The sequence below is a fragment of the Chiloscyllium plagiosum genome, chromosome 7, assembly GCF_004010195.1.
Source record: "Chiloscyllium plagiosum isolate BGI_BamShark_2017 chromosome 7, ASM401019v2, whole genome shotgun sequence".
NCBI lineage: Eukaryota > Metazoa > Chordata > Chondrichthyes > Orectolobiformes > Hemiscylliidae > Chiloscyllium > Chiloscyllium plagiosum.
Window position 1 is genome coordinate 52,073,079 of NC_057716.1, and position 22,834 is coordinate 52,095,912.

A 22,834-nucleotide genomic window follows, 5' to 3' on the forward strand; every position below is an offset into this window, starting at 1 on the left:
GCAGGGTCAGGTGAATTGGCCATGCTAAATTGCCCGTAGTGTTAGGTAAGGGGTAAATGTAGGGGTATGGGTGGGTTTCGCTTCGGCGGGTCGGTGTGGCCTTGTTGGGCCGAAGGGCCTGTTTCCACACTGTAATATAATCTAATCTAAATCTAAAAATCTAATCTAATCTCTTTTGTCCCTTCCCTGGTCCTGCAAATGTATATGGAACTCACCTTGCCTGTGTAAAAATAATATGTAAATCAGTCTACCTTGCAAAACCCCATCGTATCAATTCTGTTATTGTCTATTTAACGTATGCTATGTTGCTTTCTCATTTGCTTATCCAATTGAAATGCAACATTTCCCTCCGACTACTAAACTCCGGGGCGGCACGGTGGCACAGTGGTTGGGGCGGCACGGTGGCACAGTGGTTGGGGCGGCACGGTGGCACAGTGGTTAGCACTGCTGCCTCACAGCGCCAGAGACCCGGGTTCAACTCCCGCCTCAGGCGACTCTCTGTGTGGAGTTTGCACATTCTCCCCGTGTCTGCGTGGGTTTCCTCCAGGTGCTCCGGTTTCCTCCCACAATCCAAAAATGTGCAGATTAGGTGAATTGGCCATGCTAAATTGCCCGTAGTGTTAGGTGAAGGGGTAAATGTAGGAGTATGGGTCTGGGTGGTATACGCTTCGGCGGGTCGGTGTGGACTTGTTGGGCCGAAGGGCCTGTTTCCACACTGTAAGTAATCTAATCTAATCTAATCTAAACAAGATGGGACTGATTTGCACTGTTATTTGATGCAAGTGTTGCAAGTGAACAGTTTGGAAATAGTTGTAAGAAAAGTGCAGACATCAAGAGTTAAATTAGGACGGATAGTTTGGTTAATGTTGTAAATGTTGAAGGTAGTCATAATCAAGGAGAAATATGTAAGTTTTAAAACAAAAAGTTCATTCATGTGACATTGGTGTTCATGGTGAGGCTAACATTTATTGCCCATTCCCACTTTCCCTTAAGGAGGCAACAGCGAGCTGCCTTCTTGAACTTCTTTAGTCCTTATCATGCAGTGATATCCACAGTGCTGTTTGTTAGAGAGTTTATTTTGTTGGTTACCAATCTTAGGCTTTGAAAACACAAGTTCAGTATTGCCTAACCATAATTTCCTGATTTACTGTTTTCTCCTTTTCATATCAAAGGATTAGATAGAGTGGACAGTGAGAGCCTTTTTCCTCAGATGATGATGGCTAGCATGAGGGGACATAGCTTTAAATTGAGGGGTGGTAGATATAAGATAGATGTCAGAGGTAAGTTATTTACTCAGAGAGTAGTAAGTGCGTGGAACACACTGCCTGCAACAGTAGTAGACTTGCCAACTTTAAGGGCATTTAAATGGGCATTGGATAGGCATATGGATGAAAATGGAATAGTGTAGGTTAGATAGGCTTCAGATTGGTTCCACAGGTTGGCTCAACATAGAGGGCCTGTACTGCACTGTAATGTTCTATGTTCTATATCAGTTTTCTAAAATGCCTAATTTGTCAAATGACTAAAAGGTGACTGCTAGCTGTGTCACTATGTGAAGAAAGTTTTAAAATCTTCAGAGAAAGAGGAAGTATTAGCAGGGAAACATTAAGAAAATGATTAGAAATTCTCTTCACAAACTCTTGATTTTGTTTCTTTAGCAGTAACAATCTAAGATGGCTGCCTACATACTTGTTGTGCCATTCGTAGATCTGTTGAAGATTTCCAAAAATGATTTTGTCTTTTCCTTTCATATCATCAGGAATTCCTTTCTCTTCCATTTTTTTCATGTAACCCTAAAATGTCAGAAATATGCAGAAATTTGGTGTCACAACTGAAGTTTCCTATAATTATGCCATGCTAGTACAATTATTATAATTTCTTACAAATGCAGAAACTCAAATTAATAAAAGTCCTGAAAATCATAGAATCCCTACAGTGTGGGAACAGGCCTTTTGGCCCAACAAGTCCACACTGACCCTCCAAAGAGTATCTCACCCAGACCCACTCCCCTGTCCTCCCCTGACTAAGGCAGGGTCTACACATAGTGTCTACACAACCCTAAACATTATGGGCAATTTGGCATGGCCAATTCACTGAACCTGCACATCTTTGGATTGTGACAGGAAACCGGAGCACCCAAAGGAAACCCATTCAGACGCTGGGACAATGTGCAAACTCCACACAGACAGCTGCCCGAGGCTGGAATCTAACCCAGTCGCTGGTGCTGCAAGGCAGCAGTGCTAACCACTGAGACACCGTGCGGCTAGTGTTAAAATCTTTATGTCTGCCCCACCAACACATGTAGCAGAGTAAGTGCCACTGCCTAGACTCTGCCAGAATTCAGATATTAGACTGGTCACCTAGCTTTCGTATTGCTGGTTGCTGCCCTTAGGCTTCAAGTGCGGGATGATTGCCTGGGTCCCCTTTAAATGTTCAGATTCTACAGCCTTATTTCAATCATTCATGGGAAATAGACATCACTAGTTTGTTCAGAGTTTATTGCCCATCTCTAATTGTCCTTGAGAAGATGGTGCTAAGCTGCCTTTTTGTCCGCTGCAGGACCCGGTAGTCCCACTTCATCAATGGTCTGGCTACAATATGCTTCCTGACGTTATCATCACTACGTAGATTTGATTCAGATGTGGTGAATCCATTTGAAGGAATGCTTTCCTGCTGGCCCTCTTTCCCATTCCAACATTAGCAAGTAGGAGAAGGACAAAAGTTTCTGGGCCTTGGTCTTGGCTATACACAATATGACTGAAATACAATTGATCTTTTGTAATTTACATCACTAGAGCAAAGAGATGGCTGTAGGGCATGAAGTATAAATTTTCTATCAATCTTCTGATTTCCCCTCTAGATGGTAATACTAGATGAGCCAACTCTCAGAGTGAAACGTTATTTGGTAGATCTTAACTTTGTTTTTTAAACCGTAGAGGTCAGTTACTGAACACATTCACAGAAGGCTACCCATGTACTTTGTGGGTGGCACGGTGGCACAGTGGTTAGCACTGTTGCCTCACAGTGCCAGAGACCCGGGTTCAATTCCCACCTCAGGCGACTGACTGTGTGGAGTTTGCACGTTCTCCCCGTGTCTGCGTGGGTTTCCTCCGGGTGCTCCGATTTCCTCCCACAGTCCAAAGATGTGCAGGTCAGGTGAATTGGCCATGCTAAATTGCCCGTAGTGTTAGGTACAGGGGTAAATGTAAGGGTATGGGTGAGTTGCGCTTCGGCGGGTTGGTGTGAACTTGTTGGGCCGAAGGGCCTGTTTCCACACTGTAATGTAATCTAATCTAATCTACTTGTATCACAAAGAATAAAATGTTTACTAAACAAGAAAAGGAAATGCGAACGATATTTCACAAGACAAATGAAAGGTTGGAAAGACTCATCACAGATATTAGAAAAGGATAGAAATTAGCACTAATCCTATTTTTGCAGCAACATCCTTACAAACACTCAGACTTCAGAGTTTCTATCATCTTGACACTAAGGCTCAGACTCAGGCTGATACAGCTATAACCAGTTTCCTTTCAGTAAATTTCTGTGCATTCATCAGATGCTTTCTCTTCTTATCTCGTGTCTTCATCTGAGGTACCTAAAATAAACTGCAAACTAAACTCACGTGACTTTAACTTCAGTGCAATTACATGAGTTCCCTATATCCAGTGTCCAGCAGTCCGTCACTCTCTGTCATACATCACATTGGCTAATAGATTTTTCTAGATTGTTGTATCTTTATTTGTATGTCATTGGACCTCTGTCACTAAGCAACAGCACAGTATTTTTCTCCACCTTTTTATGATGTGTTAAATTGTTTTAAACTTCATGAAAATGCATGTTCATAAAACAGACCTCCAGACACCTCATTATCAGTGCTTTGAGTTCCCACTTAAACTCTAAAAATGACTAACCATATCTGCCTTTTCTCAACACACAGAATACAAAATATGATTTAAACTTAAAGTTAACATTGTTCTTAACAGCCAAGGTTCCTGTTAAGAAGGTTAGAAAACGTTTTAGCCAGTTGCAGGTGCAATCTTTAATATCCTGTGGGAAAACTCCCTAATGTGCCTTCTCCAAATTTGAGTGGGATCTATTCAAATGACTCTGAATCTGGAAAATGGGTTAGATTTGGTGAGCAGTGAGGAGACTAATATTATAAGTGAAGTCTTGCCACAGAGATGCACTGTAATAAGAAAATGTTGGCTCCCAAATCACCCACCTGGATGAGGGAGCTTCTCACCATGAATATTATTAAACTTACTCCAACTTACTCTAATTAGATCCAATTCATCTTACCTCAACCACAGCTCCCAAGTCTTTAACGTAGACTTTCTCTGTTTGAACAAGTTCATTTAGGACATACCTATAAATAAGATAAAGAAGAAAAAACTAAATGTACCAATAGTTAAGAATTCGCTTTGGAACTTAAGAACAAGGAGCATGGCCTCTATCCCCTTGAACCTGATTCACTGTTCAATAAGATCAATCTGATCTGTAATTTAACACCATGGGTGGAAACCTCTGCTCCAACTGATAGTGAGGGTAGAGGCAGCAATGGCATTTTATTAGGTTGAATGGTGGCATACCAGATCCCCACTACCATTCTCCTGTTCATGTTGCTGAACTCCCAACACCCATTTCCCAATAGCCTCCACCCAATGAAGCACCCCACCTCCACATTACTGTGGCCCGGATTGCTCCAGAGACCAGTGACTCAGGAGCTCAGGTGAATGTTCTCCCTGCAAAAGCTATGGCCTCCCCAATGGCACAGTGAGCATAAGAGATGCTGGCCACTGATAGGCTGGCAGTTCTCACTAGGCAATATTTGTGTGAGGAAGGTCTGGTGGTGGCCTTGCTGATTTTCTTGAGGATCAATTGGCCTTCCAATAAAGCAGGTGCCTCTCAGGTTGTCCAGCCAGCAGGGCGAAACCACAATTCAACATTGTGCCCCATATCTTTCATTAATATCCATTAATATTCTTTTGTTAACGGAAATCTATAATCACAGATTTAAAATTAACATTTAATTGAACTGCTATTTAATAGATGAGAGTTATTTTCCTTTGCAACAAAATCTTTTCTAATTTCACTCCTGAAAGACATGCTGTCTTGTTTGAGTGTTGTCCCAGAATCACAGATCTTCCAATCAGTAAGAATTACTTTTCTCTATCTTCCCTTTCAGTCTCATTAATACCTCAACACTTCCATCATGTTAATCCTGAGTGTTATAAATTCATGGAGCACAATCCTAATTTGTGTAACCCGTTCTTGGAAGTTAATCTGCAGAGTCTGGGTATCATTCTGGTAACTTTATGCTGTGATCCATCCATTGCCAATATATCCTTGCTCTGCTATGGTATCCAGAACTATGTTGTGTTTTCCAATTTCATTGACTCTTGCCTGTCACCTGGAAAAGCCTAACAAACCACTTGATTGTACTATAAATATGTGCCTAAATAAACCCCTTCGGTATCGGGACAGTGATGGTTCAAGGAGGCAGTTCACCATCTGTCTTATTTAGGAATGGGTAATCAATACTGGCCTGGTCAGTGACATCACATCCTTTCATGAATCAAAGAAAAGCTGTGGTTTCACCAGCATTTCGTATAACTGCAACAGAGTTTCCAACCCAAATAAAAACATAAAATGCTAGTGAAACCCAACAGGTCTGATAGCATTTGCACAGAGAGGAACAGAGTCACTGTTTTGAGACAAGTATGAGTCTTCTTCAGAACTGAAGGGAAAGAAAATTATTTTTTTCTATGATGTTGAGAAAGGAGAGGAAGAGAGGGGTGGGAGGAACAAGTGAAACAGATGGTGATGGTGCTCAGAGCAAAAGACAAGAGGGAGCGCATATTTTATTTGAGGAGGGATAGAGACGAAGAAAAGATGTTCATGGTTGACGTTAATGCAAAAACATAGGTTACTTTTGCAGAGAGCAAATGCATACAAAAGGCATGGCAGGAGAGAAAGGAGGTATTATAAAAATGAAGGACTTTGTTAATGGTCTGAAGATGTTGAACTCAATGTTAACTCCTGCAGGCTATAAAGTGCCTAAGCAGAAATGGGTAGCTGTTCCTCCAGCTTGCATCATGCTTCACTGCAGCAGGTCTAGACAGCAATGTAAGTGTGGTTCATTGACATGGCAAGCAACTGTCAGTCTGGCTCATTGCTATGGACAGAATGGAGGCATTCCACAAAGTGGTCACCCAGTCTGCATTTGATCTCGCCGTTGTTAAGGACGATGCTTAATGAGCAGCAAATACTGTGGGCTCAATTGAACGAACTATACATAAATCACTGCTTCACTGGGAAGGTGTCTTTGGAACTTTGGATAATGAGGAAGAAAAAGGAACAAGGACGAAGTCATTCCTCTGCAATGTGCCATGAGGGTAAGGTGATGATAAGGTAATGGGAATGACTGAAGAGTGGACCAGGGGGGGTCACAGAGGGAGTGATCCCAACAGAATGCTGACAAGGGAGAGAAGGATGTGTTTGGTGGTGACATCCTGCTGGAGGTGGCTGAAATGATGGAGAATGATTCTTTGATTGCAGAGACTGTTGCAATGGGAAGTGAAAGTGAGGGGAAGCCTACTGTTGTTCTAAGAGGGAAGGGAAGGGGTGAGTGCAGAAAATGTGTTGGACAAAGGAAGACATGTTGGAAGCAATTTCTAACCTTGTTATTCTAGTCCTCAGATTGTAATGGACAGAATTCCATTTGTACAGTCTTTTTGTATTATCCTGGACATTTTAATGATCTGTGTACATGATCCCTACATCTCTTTGGACTTCCATAGCTTCTGGCCTTTTACTGTTTAGAATGGATTCTGACCTATCATCTTTCAGGTCAAAGTGAATGCCGTCATAGATCCTTATATTGAAATTCATTTGTCACAGTTTTGTTCATGATGAGCTTGAACCATTCAAAGGTGTCCTATCATTTTACTTTCATTTCTGCTTCTAACAAATTCCAATATCAGATGGTGGGCGGCACGGTGGCACAGTGGTTAGCACTGTTGCCTCGCAGCGCCAGAGACCCGGGTTCAATTCCCGCCTCAGGCGACTGACTGTGTGGAGTTTGCACGTTCTCCCGTGTCTGCGTGGGTTTCCTCCGGGTGCTCCGGTTTCCTCCCACAGTCCAAAGATGTGCAGGGCCAGGTGAATTGGCCATGCTAATCTAATCTAATCTAATCTAATCTAATGTTGGACTAGCTAGTCCATAATTCCATTGTTCCTTGCACTTTTCTTAAATGGCACAAAGGCTCAGTGGTTAGCCCTGCTGTTTCACAGCACCAGGGACCTGGGTTCAATTCCACCCTTGGGCAACTGTCTGTGTGGAGTTTGTATGTTCTCCCCGTGTCTGTGTGGGCTTCCTCCCACAGTCCAAAGATGTGCAGGTCAGGTGCATTCATCATGCTAAATTGCCCATGTTGTACTGGGATGTGTATGCTAAATGGATTAGCCATGGGAAATGCAGGGCTAGGAGGATGGGGTGAGTCTGTATGGGATGCTCTTCAGAGGCTCAGAGTGGACTCCATGGGCCTGCTCTCGCACTGTAGGGATTCTAGGACTGGTTCCTGACTTGATCAGAGTTTGTAATGTCAATGTCCTCATCTATTTGTTTCAAACTGAGCCCCAGAGATTTGTTGAGCTATTGTACAATTACATTCTTGATTATACTTCATTTGACCATGTTAAGTTTTGTCTTATGGTGTCCCCAACACTGATTTAAATGTTAGCTTTCTTGCCATATCTTACATGCTATTTTCTTCCTCAACTACAAATGCTTATGCTAAGGGCTGAACCATACAGGTTTTGGCTAAGTTGAGTTGGTGGAGTGATTCTCGCTGGAAGGCTGAGTGAGTGTTCTTGTCATATGTTACAAAACTTGCCACATTAGTTGGCATTTCAGCCCTTATGGTGAATAGGATGTTCAGACCATCTTATGACAATTGGTTTCCAGACAACTTGCCACTTACATGTAGATCCTGGAATTCCCTGGCATTCCTGCCATATTTAAAAGGCCTTTGTGCACCTGGACAAGCACTGTCAATCCAGAGCTGCCTTGCCCATTTTCTGACATTGGCCCTGCAGGAGATGGCAGCCAAATGGATATTGGTGCCCTTATTTTGTGGGTATGGTCCTGGAGATCCTGCTGGACAGGATGGTACACAGCCAGGTCTTCCTTTTCTCCCAGGACCAGAGGTGGAGATAACAATACCCAGACCATACCCATCTGATCACCCATATTACTTCTTAATTTACCTCACAAGTATGCATTTCCCCATTTTCCTGAAACTAGGTGTCGAAAATCCCCGACATGGAAGTTAGAGCAGGTATCTGCGATTCTAGCTTGCTGCCATTCCTTTGAACCTCAGTCTTTGACTCCTGGCACCAACATCTCAGGGTTCACTGTATGGGCAGCAACTGCATGCACCTTACATCCATAGGCCTTGTCACCTGCCATATACCGGCCTCACTGCATCCTCGTGGCACCCTTGATCTGCTAACAGTGTGTTTCTCGCACAGTAATGCTGCTCTTTGGAGCACATTGGCACTCTCATTGGAATACTGCAACAAGAACTTGTGAGAGCTCAGACAGTCACCTCGATCATGGATTGGACTAGGTTGCATTTCAGGGCTGCTCACTCATTCATTTTGATGCCCATTTCTGCTCTGCCTTGCCATAACATTTTACATTTTGTCCTCTCAACCAGATCTAACAGAGTCTTGGTTTTTCTGTCTTGACTTGGCTTTCAATGCAGGTACAAAACCAGACAACTAGTCATTCAGATTAGCAGTGATCAGTCAAAGGAGTGGACAGGTATCCTGGCACAGTATGTCATTATCAATCCAGGGGCTTGAGCAAGGTCAGTTAGCTGCTCAGGGCAATCAGGGTCAGTAAAATATGAAGAAGCAAATGTGGGCACCCCACCACACGGCTTAACTCATTCTACCCCATTGTGGGCTGTTTTTTCCTGGAATGAGAGAAAGGAGGGCTTGAATGAGAGAAGGCTGGTGTCAAAGCTGTTAGTGTTAGTGGAGGTGGAGGAAAGGTGGTGAGGTGTTTTCAGTTAGTGAATAGATAGCTCAGTTGTTATGTAGAGTTTGTGGTTTAGGGTTTGGGTGGGTGACAGTGAGTGAGGGAAGATCTTGACAATAGTGACAGTGTGGAACATGAGTCTTTGTGGGAGATAGGTACAATAACAGAGAAAGAATGAGTGTGAGGTAACAGAGAGAAGACTGGGGGACACTTAGCCGCAAAGTTCATTCACCCTCTTTGTCCACTGCTGGGCATTTCTCCAGACAGCTGAGTCTGCATTAACTGGGTGGCAACCTCACACTAGGCTGGAAATAGCTGGTGTTGTGGAGTCCTCTGTCAGTTCCTGGGAAGAAGACAGGATGATGCTTCCAACGGCACATCTATTCTCCCTGTCTGCAAAGCGGAGAGCCAATTTTTCCCTATTGGCCATTTCTGGGGCAAACATCTCAAACTGTGCTGGACAGATCAAGACTGACAGCACTTTAATGGGTGCACAACAACCTTTTAAAGGTGACACTAGCATCAGGGATAAGGGAATATCTCAACAGGGACAAACACTTCCACTGACAGAGAGTGGGAAAACCAGGCAAGTATTGATGAGGCAGGTGCCATTATGAGATGGCAGGATGAGGTGAGTTCAGGAAGATTGCATGAGAAATTCACTAGGCCTCACAGAGAGAAAGCCTCTATGAAACTTGACAAAAATGACACGAAGGAGAAAGTGAGGACTGCAGATGCTGGAGATCAGAGTCAAAAATGACACTAAGCCAATTTTTGGTAAGATTTGACACAAAGGGTTGAATTTGGTTCAATATCAGATACTGTATGCTGTATTTTCTTTGTGTTATTTGAAATGGCAAACAATTATATCTATCCAACATATTCATAGTATTTAGGCAGTACAATGTTAATATTCAGTTAATATTTACTGTTGTATTTCACTTAGAAAGTTATAAAGAAAATTAGTTTACTTTCTGCCTTTAAGTCCTTTGGCTTGTTGTTCTTCATTATGATCACCAGGTGATGCTGAAGAATTCATTGAGGAATGGTGGAGATACAGCAGTCTGGTTCCCGAATCTAGAAGAGAATGAAGATTGATATGAAAAATTTGTCCTATTTTAATAGGAATGAGCAATAACTAGATTTTTGATTTCTGCATGTGGGCCATATTGAAGATTCCTGAAAGTGGGCAGAAGGATTACTTATGTTATTACCCAACTCTCTCAATTATAATGCATAGAAACTTGATATTGTCTGTTCAGTATAATGATATTTACATGCAACCAGTTATAGCCACCTTGTTCATTGGCTGCACACATCAGCTTATATTGCTATTTGTTAGCACCACTTCAAGCTAGTTTGTACCTTTTAAATTGATGACATAATTGAGAACAGTAGCATGCAAGAGTCAACAAGGCTGACAGTGGGAGACAGCGAGTACCAAGGTTTTCTGAGACTGTGCCAGAAATGTTGATGGAATCAATGTAAAGCTGAACCATTACTTTCTATCTTTGAGGACATCTTTGGGTGGTACGGGTGGTTGCAGAAGAACCTCTGGTAGTATTTCAATTGGAGGCTAGTAGGACCTATTAGCCATCTATGTCTGTTGCAAAAGTTTTCCCCCAATTACATTGAAGTTATGCCTCAGGAAGGTTAATGATCTTACAGTAAGATCAAGTAAGGCATCTTCAAATAACAGCCTGCTGACTGGACCATCACTTGTCAGATACATAGCAAGCTGAGGCAGCAAGAACTAACCAAAGGAAGAGAGAGTCACTTGCACTGTCAAACCCTCATTAAGGAAACAATACTGACCATGTTGGGAATGGCCATTTTTAAGATCCTTCCATGGTGAATGTTGAATCCATCAAGGGTGACAGCATCTTCTTGCCTAATTCCCTTCTCATGTTCCATTTTCCCCTCATATCATATCTGCATTTGAAGTACAAGCTGCAGAAAGTAAGCAGGCCTTCTTGCTTTCCTCCTTCTGCTCACCCACAACTTTATATCTCTGCCCTTCTACACTCACATACTAAAGAACTATCCAACCAATAGAGGAACACCAAGAAAACAGTGTTGATGCAGACAAAACCATCATTGATCTTGCAGCAAACAGCTCAGATATTAATATAATGTATTATGGGGAGGGTTTGTAATATATTATTGTTTGGAAACACAAGTTCTAGGGGTTTTGGTTTACAGGTTTGTGAACATGACTTTTTAAGGGTCAGAAACTCATCTTTTTTTGGGAGTGGATCAAAATGCCATTCCGAAGAAATTATGTGATTTAACCTAAATTACTAGACACAAAACCTAGTGAGGTAATTGCTGGCTTTTTGAATGGAGTTGAGCTTTCACATTCCAGAGTGAGCCAGGTGAAAAGGCCAAAGGCCAGAAACAGGTTGATGTAAAAAAAAAGACAAATACCAGCAGTTGATGTTTAGCGAACAGAGTGTAAGTATATGGGAAAAGCTTTGAGTTCATTTTTCTGAGAGTTGAGTGGGAAATGTCAGTGAGTTAACCTGTATCTGTGCATCTCAGGGAAAGGTGGAGAATCACATCTAGTGAATGTGCAGAAAGCTGTGCAAATGAAATGATTACAATCTTGTCAATTGTGTAAAAAAACTGAGTGAAGATAAGATCGTCACTGGGGTTGAGTGTCTTTAAAGGATACTGCTGGGCAAAAGAAAGTCTTTTGCTATTTATGAGAAGATATGTCTACATAGAATTTTTTTTAAAAAATTCTTTGCATATTGCATAGAAAAAAGTCCCAAAGCTGGATCTGCAAAGGCAACAAATACACTATAGCCAAAGAAATGGCTAAGGTGAGTTCAGGTGTCAGCTGACCAGATTGAGTTCTGCTACAGAAAACCTAGGTGAGGATTTTGGTAGGCCCAGCTGCTGATGGATGTTGGTGAATGTACATAACCAAATATTTGGTGCATTGCAAAGCCTCTGGATTACAGTCCAGAGCACAGAGGAGTCTAGCACCAATTGGGCATAGTACTTTGTACAGAGATTGGAGTTACTCTTTTTAGTATGGAGCTGATGTAGGGTGGAATTCTGTCGGGGTGTGAATGGTTTGGGATGTTACAAGATTTGTGGCAGAATCAGACGGGAATTCTAGTGAGGCCTATCTTGACATCAGGAACATCTTGCCCTACCTTTTCTGCTTTTGCCAAGATGAGATTCTTGCTCGATAGTGGCAGATTGTCAATTAAAGGGGATTATAGCTTGTTAAATGACTTGTTAATGACCCAGTTCATCTCAGTAATATTCAACCTTTTATCTTTCTCAAGGCACCAAACACATTTGACAATAAGCACTCCTGATGTGGAGATCAGAGCAGGTATCTGGCAACTTCAGTTCGCTATTGGCTGTGAGGAGCCTCCATGTTGCTCAACAACAAACAAACTTTCAGGTCATAATCCATGGACACCAGTCACATGCATCCTTCTTGGACGGTCATTAGCATTCAATATTTCTCAACCCCTCATATTCCACAGGTGTATCTCAGATATACTTGCAGGACACTGAGGAAACACAAATGATTAGGAACCTGTCCATCTTGGTCTTAAATATAGCCAAGTTACTGAATGTCTTTAAGATAGAGATAGATAGAATATGGATCACTAAGGGGATCAAGGGTTATAAGGAGGCAGGAGAATGGGGTCGAGAAACATATCAGCCATGATCAAATGGCAGAGCAGTGTCAAAGGGCCAAATAGCTTAATCTGTTTCTATATCATATGGTTTTACTTGCATTGCAAATCATACCAGCAATTAGCATTGAAAAGCTACAGCAGGGGCACTTTGCACACAGGGGCAGAACTCTCAGGCTGCATCTCAGGGCTGGTCTCTTGGCACTCACTCACTTAGCACCTGCCTGCAGGCTGGCAGCATTCACTCCTTGTCTTGCCATGCCATACAGTGCCTGCTAGTATAATAGCACTTCTGTGACAGCCAAAGGTGTACAGAGGTGCTCCTACGTGCAGGCAGTTAGGCAGGCTGCTGTCATGCTTGTTAGTAGGAAACTGTTCAGGGTTGTGGGGGGGTGGGGGGGGCATCTTCTTGTACATTATACTATGTAATACTGACAGCTGCTTGCACAGCAAATACATTGCACGTGCATTCAACCAAATGGACATGTTGGAAACTGCGTATGGACTTGCCCTTGATTCAGTTAAGGGATGTGTTGGGGGTCATTGTAAGTCAGTGTATAGTTCAGACATAGATCAGTGCCTTGGCTCACAATCAGGATAGCTATCTGACCACAGTCCATCCTGTTGGGAGAGCAGCAACAATAGATTAACGATTGCAGAGTTGTGGGGAGGGAACCAAGTAAGATTGGAACAAGGGATGTTCCACAAATCCCATAAAGTGACAGGCATAGCTGAGGCCCATGAGGGTACGCATAGCCACACCTTTGACCTGAAGAAAGTAGGAGGAGTAAAAGGAGAAGCTGTTCAGAATGAGAACGAGCTCGGCCAGGCAGAGGAGAGTAGTAGTGGACGGGGGACAGTTCAGGCCATTTTTCCTGGAAGAAGTATAGAGCCCTGAGACCATCCTGATGGGGGATGGATGTATAAGGGGATTGCACGTCCACGGTAAAGAGGAGACAGCTGGAGCCCGCGAACTGGAAATTCTGCAACGGATGTAACATGTTAGAAGAATCACGGATGTAAGAAGGGAGGGCCAGGATGAGGAAAAAGTGTCAAATCGAGATATGAAGAGATAGATAGTTCTGTGGGGCAGGAGCAGCAGAAACAATGGGTCTGTCTGGGCAGTCCTGTGTATTGATTTAGCAAAGAAGATAGAAGTGGGCTGTACAGAGTAGGGGGACAATGAGCTTGGTGGCGGTAAGGGAGAGATCACCAGATACAATGAAATTAGTGGTTTGATGCTTGATGGAGTCATAGCCAAAGGAGAGATAGGAAAAGCTGGCACTCTGCCTTTACAATGTAGAGGTCAGTACGCCAGATAACAACAGCTTGAATTAATGCAGTCTCATTATGAATGATGGTACTTGTTATTCAACTTATAACTCCAAATGATAAGACATACAAAGCTTTTCTTTTATTAAATAGGGAATGTTTGAAGAAATTCATTTACAGTTTTGTTCACTTCTGACTTGTCATCGGGATATCTGCTGTAAATTTATTTTGACTTTAGTATTAAAACACACTGCAATAAAACTCAATTGTATTTTTAAAGTTAGAGTTAGGAGGTGAGTACAGGTTTGACTGTGAGAAATCACTTTTAAATGCAGATTGGATGAATCTGTGACATGGTCGAAGTAGGACGTTATTATTGCTTTGTAACAGGAAAATAATTATTAATGCCTCAAAGGGGCCAAACAAGTAATGGTAATGCTTGCTGAGGGAATTTGTAATTGTTTTCCCTTGTTTACTTCCAAATAAAACAAATTCTCCAATGGGAGGATGAATATATGGGTTGCCAGAATGGTGAGAGCTGTCTCCATCACTAGGTCTGGATATGCAGTAATTTACGTGAAGTTCTGAAGTAGGAAAAGAGATAGCAGCATAACACCAAACCAGTAACATTAGTTTATTGTGATCCCAGACAGTAAAAGTTTTAGGCTTGCTCCTATGCTTACCGGATTTGCACACAAGTGATTTCCAGAAATAGTAAAGGCTCACTGTATGTGGAAAAGACTACAATTGTTTCCATTTTGCTCTGTTCTAAATTGGGATGTCTTCCTCTGGTACATCCATGATATCATCAGTGCTGCTTCTCTTGTTCTGAGCTAGAAAAAATTGTTTATCTGTTTTCATTTCTGGGAAAGGACTGCCCACTGATACCAGTTACAAATCAACTAACTCTATGGTTACCTTGACTATATGTCCTCACACTCTGCTTCCTATAAGAATCCCATCCCATTCTCACAGTTTCTCCATCACTGTCACATTTGTTCTGATAATGTCAACTTTTACAAGGGGACCTGTGAAATGTCCATTTTGTCCCTCAACTGAGGATTCCCCACCAACATGGGGGGCCTCAGCCGTGTATGACTATTTCTCAAACATCTGCCCAACCCTTTCTCGTCCCACCCAGCACAATGATATGGTTCCTCTGGTCTTCACTTACCACCCCACCAGCCTCGGCATCCAAAGAATCATTAACTGCCATTACCACCACTCCCAGCAAGTTGCAATCACCAAACATATATTCCCCTCTCTTGCCAGCTTTCTGCAGGGACTGTTCCCTTCGGATCATCCTAGTCCACTCCTGCTGCACTCCCAAAGAAGCCCATAGTTCAATGTCATCTTCCTATGCAACTGTGGAAGGTGCAAAATCTGCCCATTTACTTCCTTCCTCCTCACTATTCAAGGTCCCAGACACACCCTTCAGGTGAAGCAAGAATCTTACTGCACTTACTCAATCTAGCCTACTATATTCACTGTTCACCATGTGGTGTCCTCTGCCTTGGGAAATGAAACACAGGCTGGGTGACCATTTTGCAGAACACATACATTCTGACCGCAAAAAAGATCCTGACACTTCAATACACTACCGTGTTCCCTGGCCAACATTTCTGTCTCAGGTTTGTTGCAGTATTGCAGCGAAGCTCAGTGCCAGCTGGAAGAACAACACCTCATTTTCCACTTGGGGACCATACAATCTTTAGGAATTAATATCAAGTTGAATAACTTTAGGGCCTGAACGTCTTGTCCCATGTCCTTTACCCATCTTTCAGCACAATGCATTTTTACCTACTCATGATCCCATTTTCAGTTTTTCTCCTTCCCTGGCTTACCATTATCCATCCCTTTATTACTTGTCTTTCTCTCCCTCTGGGTTCTGTCTCTATCTATCCTCTTTACTCCCTTACCGCGTCCCCTCCCAACATCCCACAACCTGCCTTCAGCATACATACCACTCTTTCCTAGCTACTATAATTCTGATGAAAGATCACTGGATTCAAACCATCAACTCTGATTTCATCCCACATCTACTGCATTTCTCCAGAAATTTCTGTTTTTGTTTAACTGTTCAAGCTATGTGTCCATTCATTCAATGTTCTTATTTCTATACTAACTTGGCACGTGGTTCAGAGAGCAATCCTGAGATTACTGCCTTTGAGGCACTGCTTTTCAGACTATCACAGGTAGACAACCCTTTATCCAAAATCCCGAAAAAGCTCCAAAGTTGGAAGATATTTTTGTCAAGGTTTTTTCTCATTGACAAAGTTGTTTGGCTTACAAACAGTTAACCCAAGTCGACACTCATTCGATGTGTGTCACTCAGATGTGACATGTGGGGGCATGGCCCAGCACTGGCAGGCCTCAATTTTGTTTCAGGGCCGTTTTACTCACAGTAAGTCTGTTCTACGGAAAGACTTTTTAAAAATTTCACCATCGAACTGCCACTTATTCTGAAATTCAAAAATTTCTGAATTCCGAAAACCAGCTGGTCCCAAGCATTTCAGATAAAGGATGGTGTACCTGGCCCCCCAAATTCAAATTTTGGGATCTCATTTCTCTTTCTACTTACATCATTGATACCAATGTGGATACTGACATCTGGTTGTTTATCTTTTTTTTTATTCATTCATGGGATATAGCATCGCTGGCTAGGCTATCATTTATTATCATTCCTAATTACCCAGAAAGCAGTTAAGTGTCAACAACATTGATATATCACATGTAGAGCAGATCAGGTAAAAATAGTAGATTTCCTTATATTAGTAAACCAAATGGATTTTTCGACAATCAACATCAGTTTCGTGGTCATCATTAGACTCTTAATTCCAGATTTTTAATTGAATCCAAACTCCATCATCTGCCATGGTGGGATTTGAACCTGAGTCCCTAGATCACTACCCAGGTCTCTGAATTAATTGTTTCATGTTAATACCACTAGGCCATCTCCTTCCCTGAAAAGAATGCCTCACATCCACTTTGTGAGATCCTTGGTTATGCCACCAGGGAGGTGACATACCATCCTGGAGTAATGCGTGCAGCACAAAAATCCCATCTTTTCCCCAACAATTGAATTGCCAGTCATAATTTCCCTTCCACTCTTCTTCTCCCCTGTACAGCTGAGTTGCTTGTGGTGCCAAAAGCTTGGATCTCATTATATTTCACTGATGTACCATCACCGTCACAAGTATCCAAAATGGAAAACTCATTAATGGGGGAGGAGATAGACTCAGAGGACTCCTGCACTCACTTCCTTTCTAGACTGCCTCGCGTCCATTCAGTTTCTATCTGTCTGCCTGGTCTTAATGTGCGGTGGAAACATCTTATTAAATGTCCGAGTTAGTTTTCAGTTTCGCAGATGCACTACAGTGACTCCATCTGCCACTCATATTCCAAAATCCCAAGCTTAAGGTTTTGAGGCTGAGTCTAGGTTTGCTCATGATTGTCTAGGCCATACGACGTGTTCACGAATCCCCACATGGCAGAGGATAAGCATTCACCACAGCCAAGCTGTCTTGCCATCCGGTGAGCTCACTTTCAGACCAATTACTTTAAACTGGAGATAGGAAGCTACTCAACAGTCAGCCCTAAAGATTCTAGCTCTGACTGGCTGTCTTGGAGTCCTTTTCTAACCTTACTCCTCGAGGTGATGCTGACTGCTTGTTTCCTTGTCAGCCCTGATCTTCTGGGCACAACTAACAGCCTGACTTGGTGTCTCCTCTCACCTATTCATCAAAGCTGTATCTGCTCTCCAGTTAATACTCTAGCTTATGACTGACTGTAAAAGAGTATCTATACGTGTCAATATCTTTCCTTAGTGTAAAATTGAATGCCCAGTAGGTGTGCTCACATGATGATATTTCTTATGCCTAAAATGGTCTTCTCTCTAGTGAGATTATCTTTAAATATTTCTAAACTCACGGGATTCAGCTAATGGTATCATTGTTATTATATACTGGTCAATATTCTCCCTCACCCCTCAAGTTGATGTTGAACATGAAATATTTGTAAGTTAGTTTAGCAGAGTGTTCAAAGTTTGACTTAAACGTCTTCAAGCCTTCTCCAGTCTAGCTTTTCAGTTCCTCTATGAACTCGAGGTTGCAATACAGTTTGCAGCATTCTTTTACTGACACTGATTGCAGAGCTGCTAATGTTATTTGTTCAGGCTTTTTAATTAATTTCATAGCTACTTCATAATTTCACCAATGAGATTGAAAGAATTTAAATCTGTTTTATATTATCTTATAATTTCTACAATAACAGAGACTGGAAAATTTATAACCATTCCTACTTGCTGAGTTCATAGAAGTTGCAGACTGCAATGCCATTACTTTTTTTCTGTTTTTACAGTAGCTGGCTCTCTTATAGATCTGAAAATCCACACAATTTCAGCTTCACACTCGGTGCTTCATGTAGTGTGTTTTAATGGCTTCTCAAGCTACCATGGACACAACTTACAGCACAGGCTATGTGACTATGGTAAATCATAAAGGTACAAAGTACAAATACATTTCTCTAAATGCTTCACATTGTTTGTTCTCCTGATGTTTTGCATGATGTTGTTGCCCTACCACCATCACCTTCCAATGGGTGTAGATTTCATCATGGCTATGGTGTCACAAAGTTATTCATAGGGTGACACACTTGCATAACTGGGAAATTTATCTGGGAAATGCTGAACAAGTTGGGAGTACATATGAAAAACTGGAATATGGGACAATTTGGACATTTTGTTTTGAAAGGGCTTTGAAAGGACATGTGATTTTTGGGTGCTGTGTTTGCAATGGTTATTGAAGTCAAAGTTTAATGAGGGCAAGCTGCCACCTGCAGCTCTGCTTGGAGGTCAAATGATGTTTGGAAAACGGACAAAGTAAGATTTTAAGAGTTGAGTTTTGTGGCTTTAATTGCTTGACAAACTTGGCTTGTAAAGATGGGGCCCTGTACTGATGATTGCCTAGCAACAATATCTGCACTAAAGTTTGTTTTAGTGCACACACAGGTGGGTCAGTTGAAGCAACAAATCAGGAAGTTGGCAGCAAGAAAAGAAAGATTCCTCTCTCGTACCCTTTAGCAGACTAAGCTGCACAGATCTCTCTCAGTAAAATATCTTCTGGGAACGTTAGAAAGTCTTACACTTAACTTGCTTTGATACTCTGGAAGCTGAACTTACAAATCAAAGACCTAAGTTCTGTTCTAAGATTAAGTCTGATTAAAGATATCCCATTGATCCTGTGGCTATCTTCATTGCAATCTCAATGACAGTAAGTCATCTACACTGTGAGATGATTTCCCTTTCAGTATCCCTTGAGTTTAGACTGCTGGCCCCATTGGGGTCGTTTCCTATTTGCTTTATTTTAAAAACACAAATCATCTTGCAAAGTTGCATTATCTTGACTGTTGCTTGACTGTATCTGTTTGTGATGATGTAGATATAGTTGTATAGTCTGTATAGTAGCCTAATTGTTAACCACTTCATTTAGTGGTAGTATACGTTTGTTTGTAACAAATAGTATTTTGAGCTTTTAAAAGATAACTAGTGATAGATTCTTTTGTTCTGGACAGTAATAAAGATAAATAAATTGACTACTTTGGTGATTAATCAAAACTTTTGTTGCAGCTTATGACCATAACAACTAGGAACGGAGCAAGCTGTTTGGCTGTTCAAGCCTGCTCCACCATTTTATAGGATCATGGCTGATCTGTCAATTCTCTACTGCCCTTTCCACATAACCTTGATTGTTCTACTGATCAAGAATCCATCTATCTCAGCCTTAAATATACAAAAGAACTCTGTTCTTACAGCTCTCAGTGGCAAGGAGTTCCAAAGACTCACAACCCTATGACAGAAGAAATTGATCCTCGTCTTAATTTACATTGGTGCCCTTTTATTCTGTGAATATGGCCTGTAGTCCTAGACTCTATGATGGGGATTATCCTCTCAGCATTTACCCTGTCAAGCACATTAAGAATCTTATATGTTTCAATGAGATTACCTGTCATTTTTCTAAACTCCAATGAGTAAAGTCCCTGTCTGTGTAGCCTTTGCTCATAAGACAATCCCTCCATATCAGGGATGATTGTAGTGAAACTTCTCTGAACTGTCTCAAATGAAATAATATATTTCCTTAAATAAGGGAACCAAAACTGCTCATAATATTCTTGATGTGGTACCTTGTATGGTTGCATTAAGACCTCCCTATTCTCGGACTGTGAACCTCTTTGAAATAAGGACTAAAATTCCATTAGCCTTCCTGATTACCTGATGCCCATGTGTGTTAGCTCTCTGTATTTCATGTACAAGTAACTCCAAGTAATTGCAGCTTTCTGCAGTTTTCTCCATTTAAATAACACTCTGTTCTTTTATTCTCCCTTCCAAAATGAACAACTTCACATTCCCCACATTATACTACAATTGCCAATCTCTTGCCCACTTATTTAACCCATCAATATCTCTCTAGAAACTTTATCCCTCTTGAAACCTGCATTCCCATTTACTTTTGTATCATCTGCAAATGGTACATTTGCTTCCTTCCTCCAAGTCACCAATATATATTGTAAACTTCTGGAATAACATCCTTGATTGCCAACACAGCCCTCTCACCACAATATAACAACACAAATTTGAAAAAAGGTATGAACAAAACATAACAACAGCTAAGCAAAAATAAAACCACAATCTCAATGCAGTACATTAGTCATTTTAAAAAAAATTGACAAATGTACAAAAAAGCAAAGAGGATGTACACAAACTGGCACATGCTTATTGACTGATAATGGGTTTGGACATTGCCATCTAGAATGACAGGGTACTCAATCAATGAGTCTGTGCCCCCGTAGAGGTGTAGGCCCTGGTGATCAGCATCATATGTACTGCCCCCTGCCAGGCCATACTTTGCCTGGCCACGAGCGACAGAAGTGGCACTTGATGTAGGTCTCTCTCACTTACGAATCTCACAATGGGAAAGTCTCCACCTGTAAAACTGCAGTGGAATATATCAATTATATTGTGGGACTGGCACCCAGTAAATTTTACAGGCCCCTGCCACCACCTAACCTATCCCTGTGTGTGTGCGTGGTTTGGTGGTGTGGTGCGGAGCTGTAAAATTCCAGCCCTCGTGTCCGATAAAACACTTGCCTGTATGTATCTGGTCCATATGTAGCTCATAGAAATCATGACCCAAGACCATAGCTTGGCTCTGAGATTGTGGTCCTAGTGCAGTACACAACTGGTGCACTTTCCAACTTTCTCCAAGACAATACCATGAAACAACTATTGATTCACAGCTTTAGAATTAAAAATACATGTTTGTTAAGCTTCATTCCTACATTCTTTTTCCTGAGCTAAAGCAAACAAATAACCAAATATTTATTTTAACAGGTTTAAGAGTCCATTTAGAACAACGTTAGCAAATGGAGAGCAGATTTATAATAGATCACAGACAACTTTTCATAAAGTAACCACTGGCGGTTGTTGAAAAATAAGAAATACTTAGAGAACAATGAGCTAAATATATCCAGGCAAAGTTTACAAACATAAGACAAGGAAACATTTTCAGTTCAACACTTGGGGTGAAACCTTACCAAGATAGTTTGAAAACTCAAGCACAGTTTACTCATCTAGTCGAAATTCAACCTGCAGAGAATGACAGCAGCAGCAAATTAATTTGTTTCAACAGAGGGAATGGGAGGAAATATGTATAATTATGTGTGTTGCTTTTGTGAAATTTCCATAGTAAATATTAATAATTTGTTTACAGCAAAGGCTAATAAAAAGTATAATAGTTTGCATATACTTTACATGTTTTGTACAAGGGTAAACATTGTATCAACTACAATGAACATTCATACAATCCATATTTACATCAACAAGTTACATAATGCAATAGTATTCTGAATAGAATAAAGCCTCAACTGTTTTCAGTAGCAGTAAATAACAAAGAGGAAGATTAAAATCAAATCTTCAGAGAGATGGATCTTTATTTTTTCAGGTCATAGGGAACGGATCAGAGGGAGCAGAAAAAAAATTAGGTCAATTCCTCCTTCCATTCTGATTGATCTGTGATTATAATACCACGGTTTAAGTTTCTGTTGGTCTCTGGTGATAGCCTCACTATTAATTTAAAATCAAAAGGCTGTGATGTTCTGTATTTAGAATAGTCATTAGATTTTAAATGGCTTTTAAGCTTAACAGATAAATCTTTCATGGCTCACTGTTGTAACTTATTTTTCAATAATAAATAATTCTGACTTCATTAAGCAAATGAGGAACTAAAGTGTATATTTTTACTTGTAGTTAGTTGTAAAACACTGTGTCTAAGCATATATAACCATATTAAAAGTAAAGTCATGGTTTTCTGTTGTTTCTTATGGCTCAAGCTAACGTAAAGTTACGTAAAACAATTTTCATCAAAAGACAGCAATGTTTTAAAATGCTTTAAACAGTGGTCGGTATATTGGGTCCAGATCGATGTGCTTATTGATTGAATCTGTGGATGAGTGCCATAAACAATTTTCATCAAAAGACAGCAATGTTTTAAAATGCTTTAAACAGTGGTCGGTATATTGGGTCCAGATCGATGTGCTTATTGATTGAATCTGTGGATGAGTGCCATGTCTCTAGGAATTCCCTGGCTGTTCTCTGTTTGGCTTGTCCTATAATAATAGTGTTGTCCCAGTCGAATTCATGTCGCTTGTCATCTGTGTGTGTGGCTACTAAGGATAGCTGAAAATGTGTTGCTGGAAAAGCGCAGCAGGTCAGGCAGCATCCAAGGAACAGGAGAATCGACGTTTCGGGCATAAGCCCTTCTTCAGGAATGAGGAAAGTGTGTCCAGCAGGCTAAGA

General features: G+C 41.3%; 1 protein-coding gene across 1 annotated transcript in view; it reads right to left on the reverse strand.

Moving 5' to 3' along the window:
- LOC122551592 (rho guanine nucleotide exchange factor 25-like) overlaps positions 1-21,656 on the reverse strand; it is a 61,399-nt gene extending 39,743 nt beyond the window's left edge. The window contains exons 1-4 of the mRNA XM_043693723.1: positions 21,574-21,656; positions 10,021-10,126; positions 4,303-4,369; positions 1,690-1,793 (exon numbers count right to left, since the gene is read on the reverse strand). Coding sequence (XP_043549658.1) covers positions 1,690-1,793; positions 4,303-4,369; positions 10,021-10,088 — 239 coding nt within the window. The 5' untranslated portion in view covers positions 10,089-10,126; positions 21,574-21,656. The remainder of the gene's footprint in view (positions 1-1,689; positions 1,794-4,302; positions 4,370-10,020; positions 10,127-21,573) is intronic.
- Between the last annotated feature and the right edge of the window lie 1,178 nt (positions 21,657-22,834).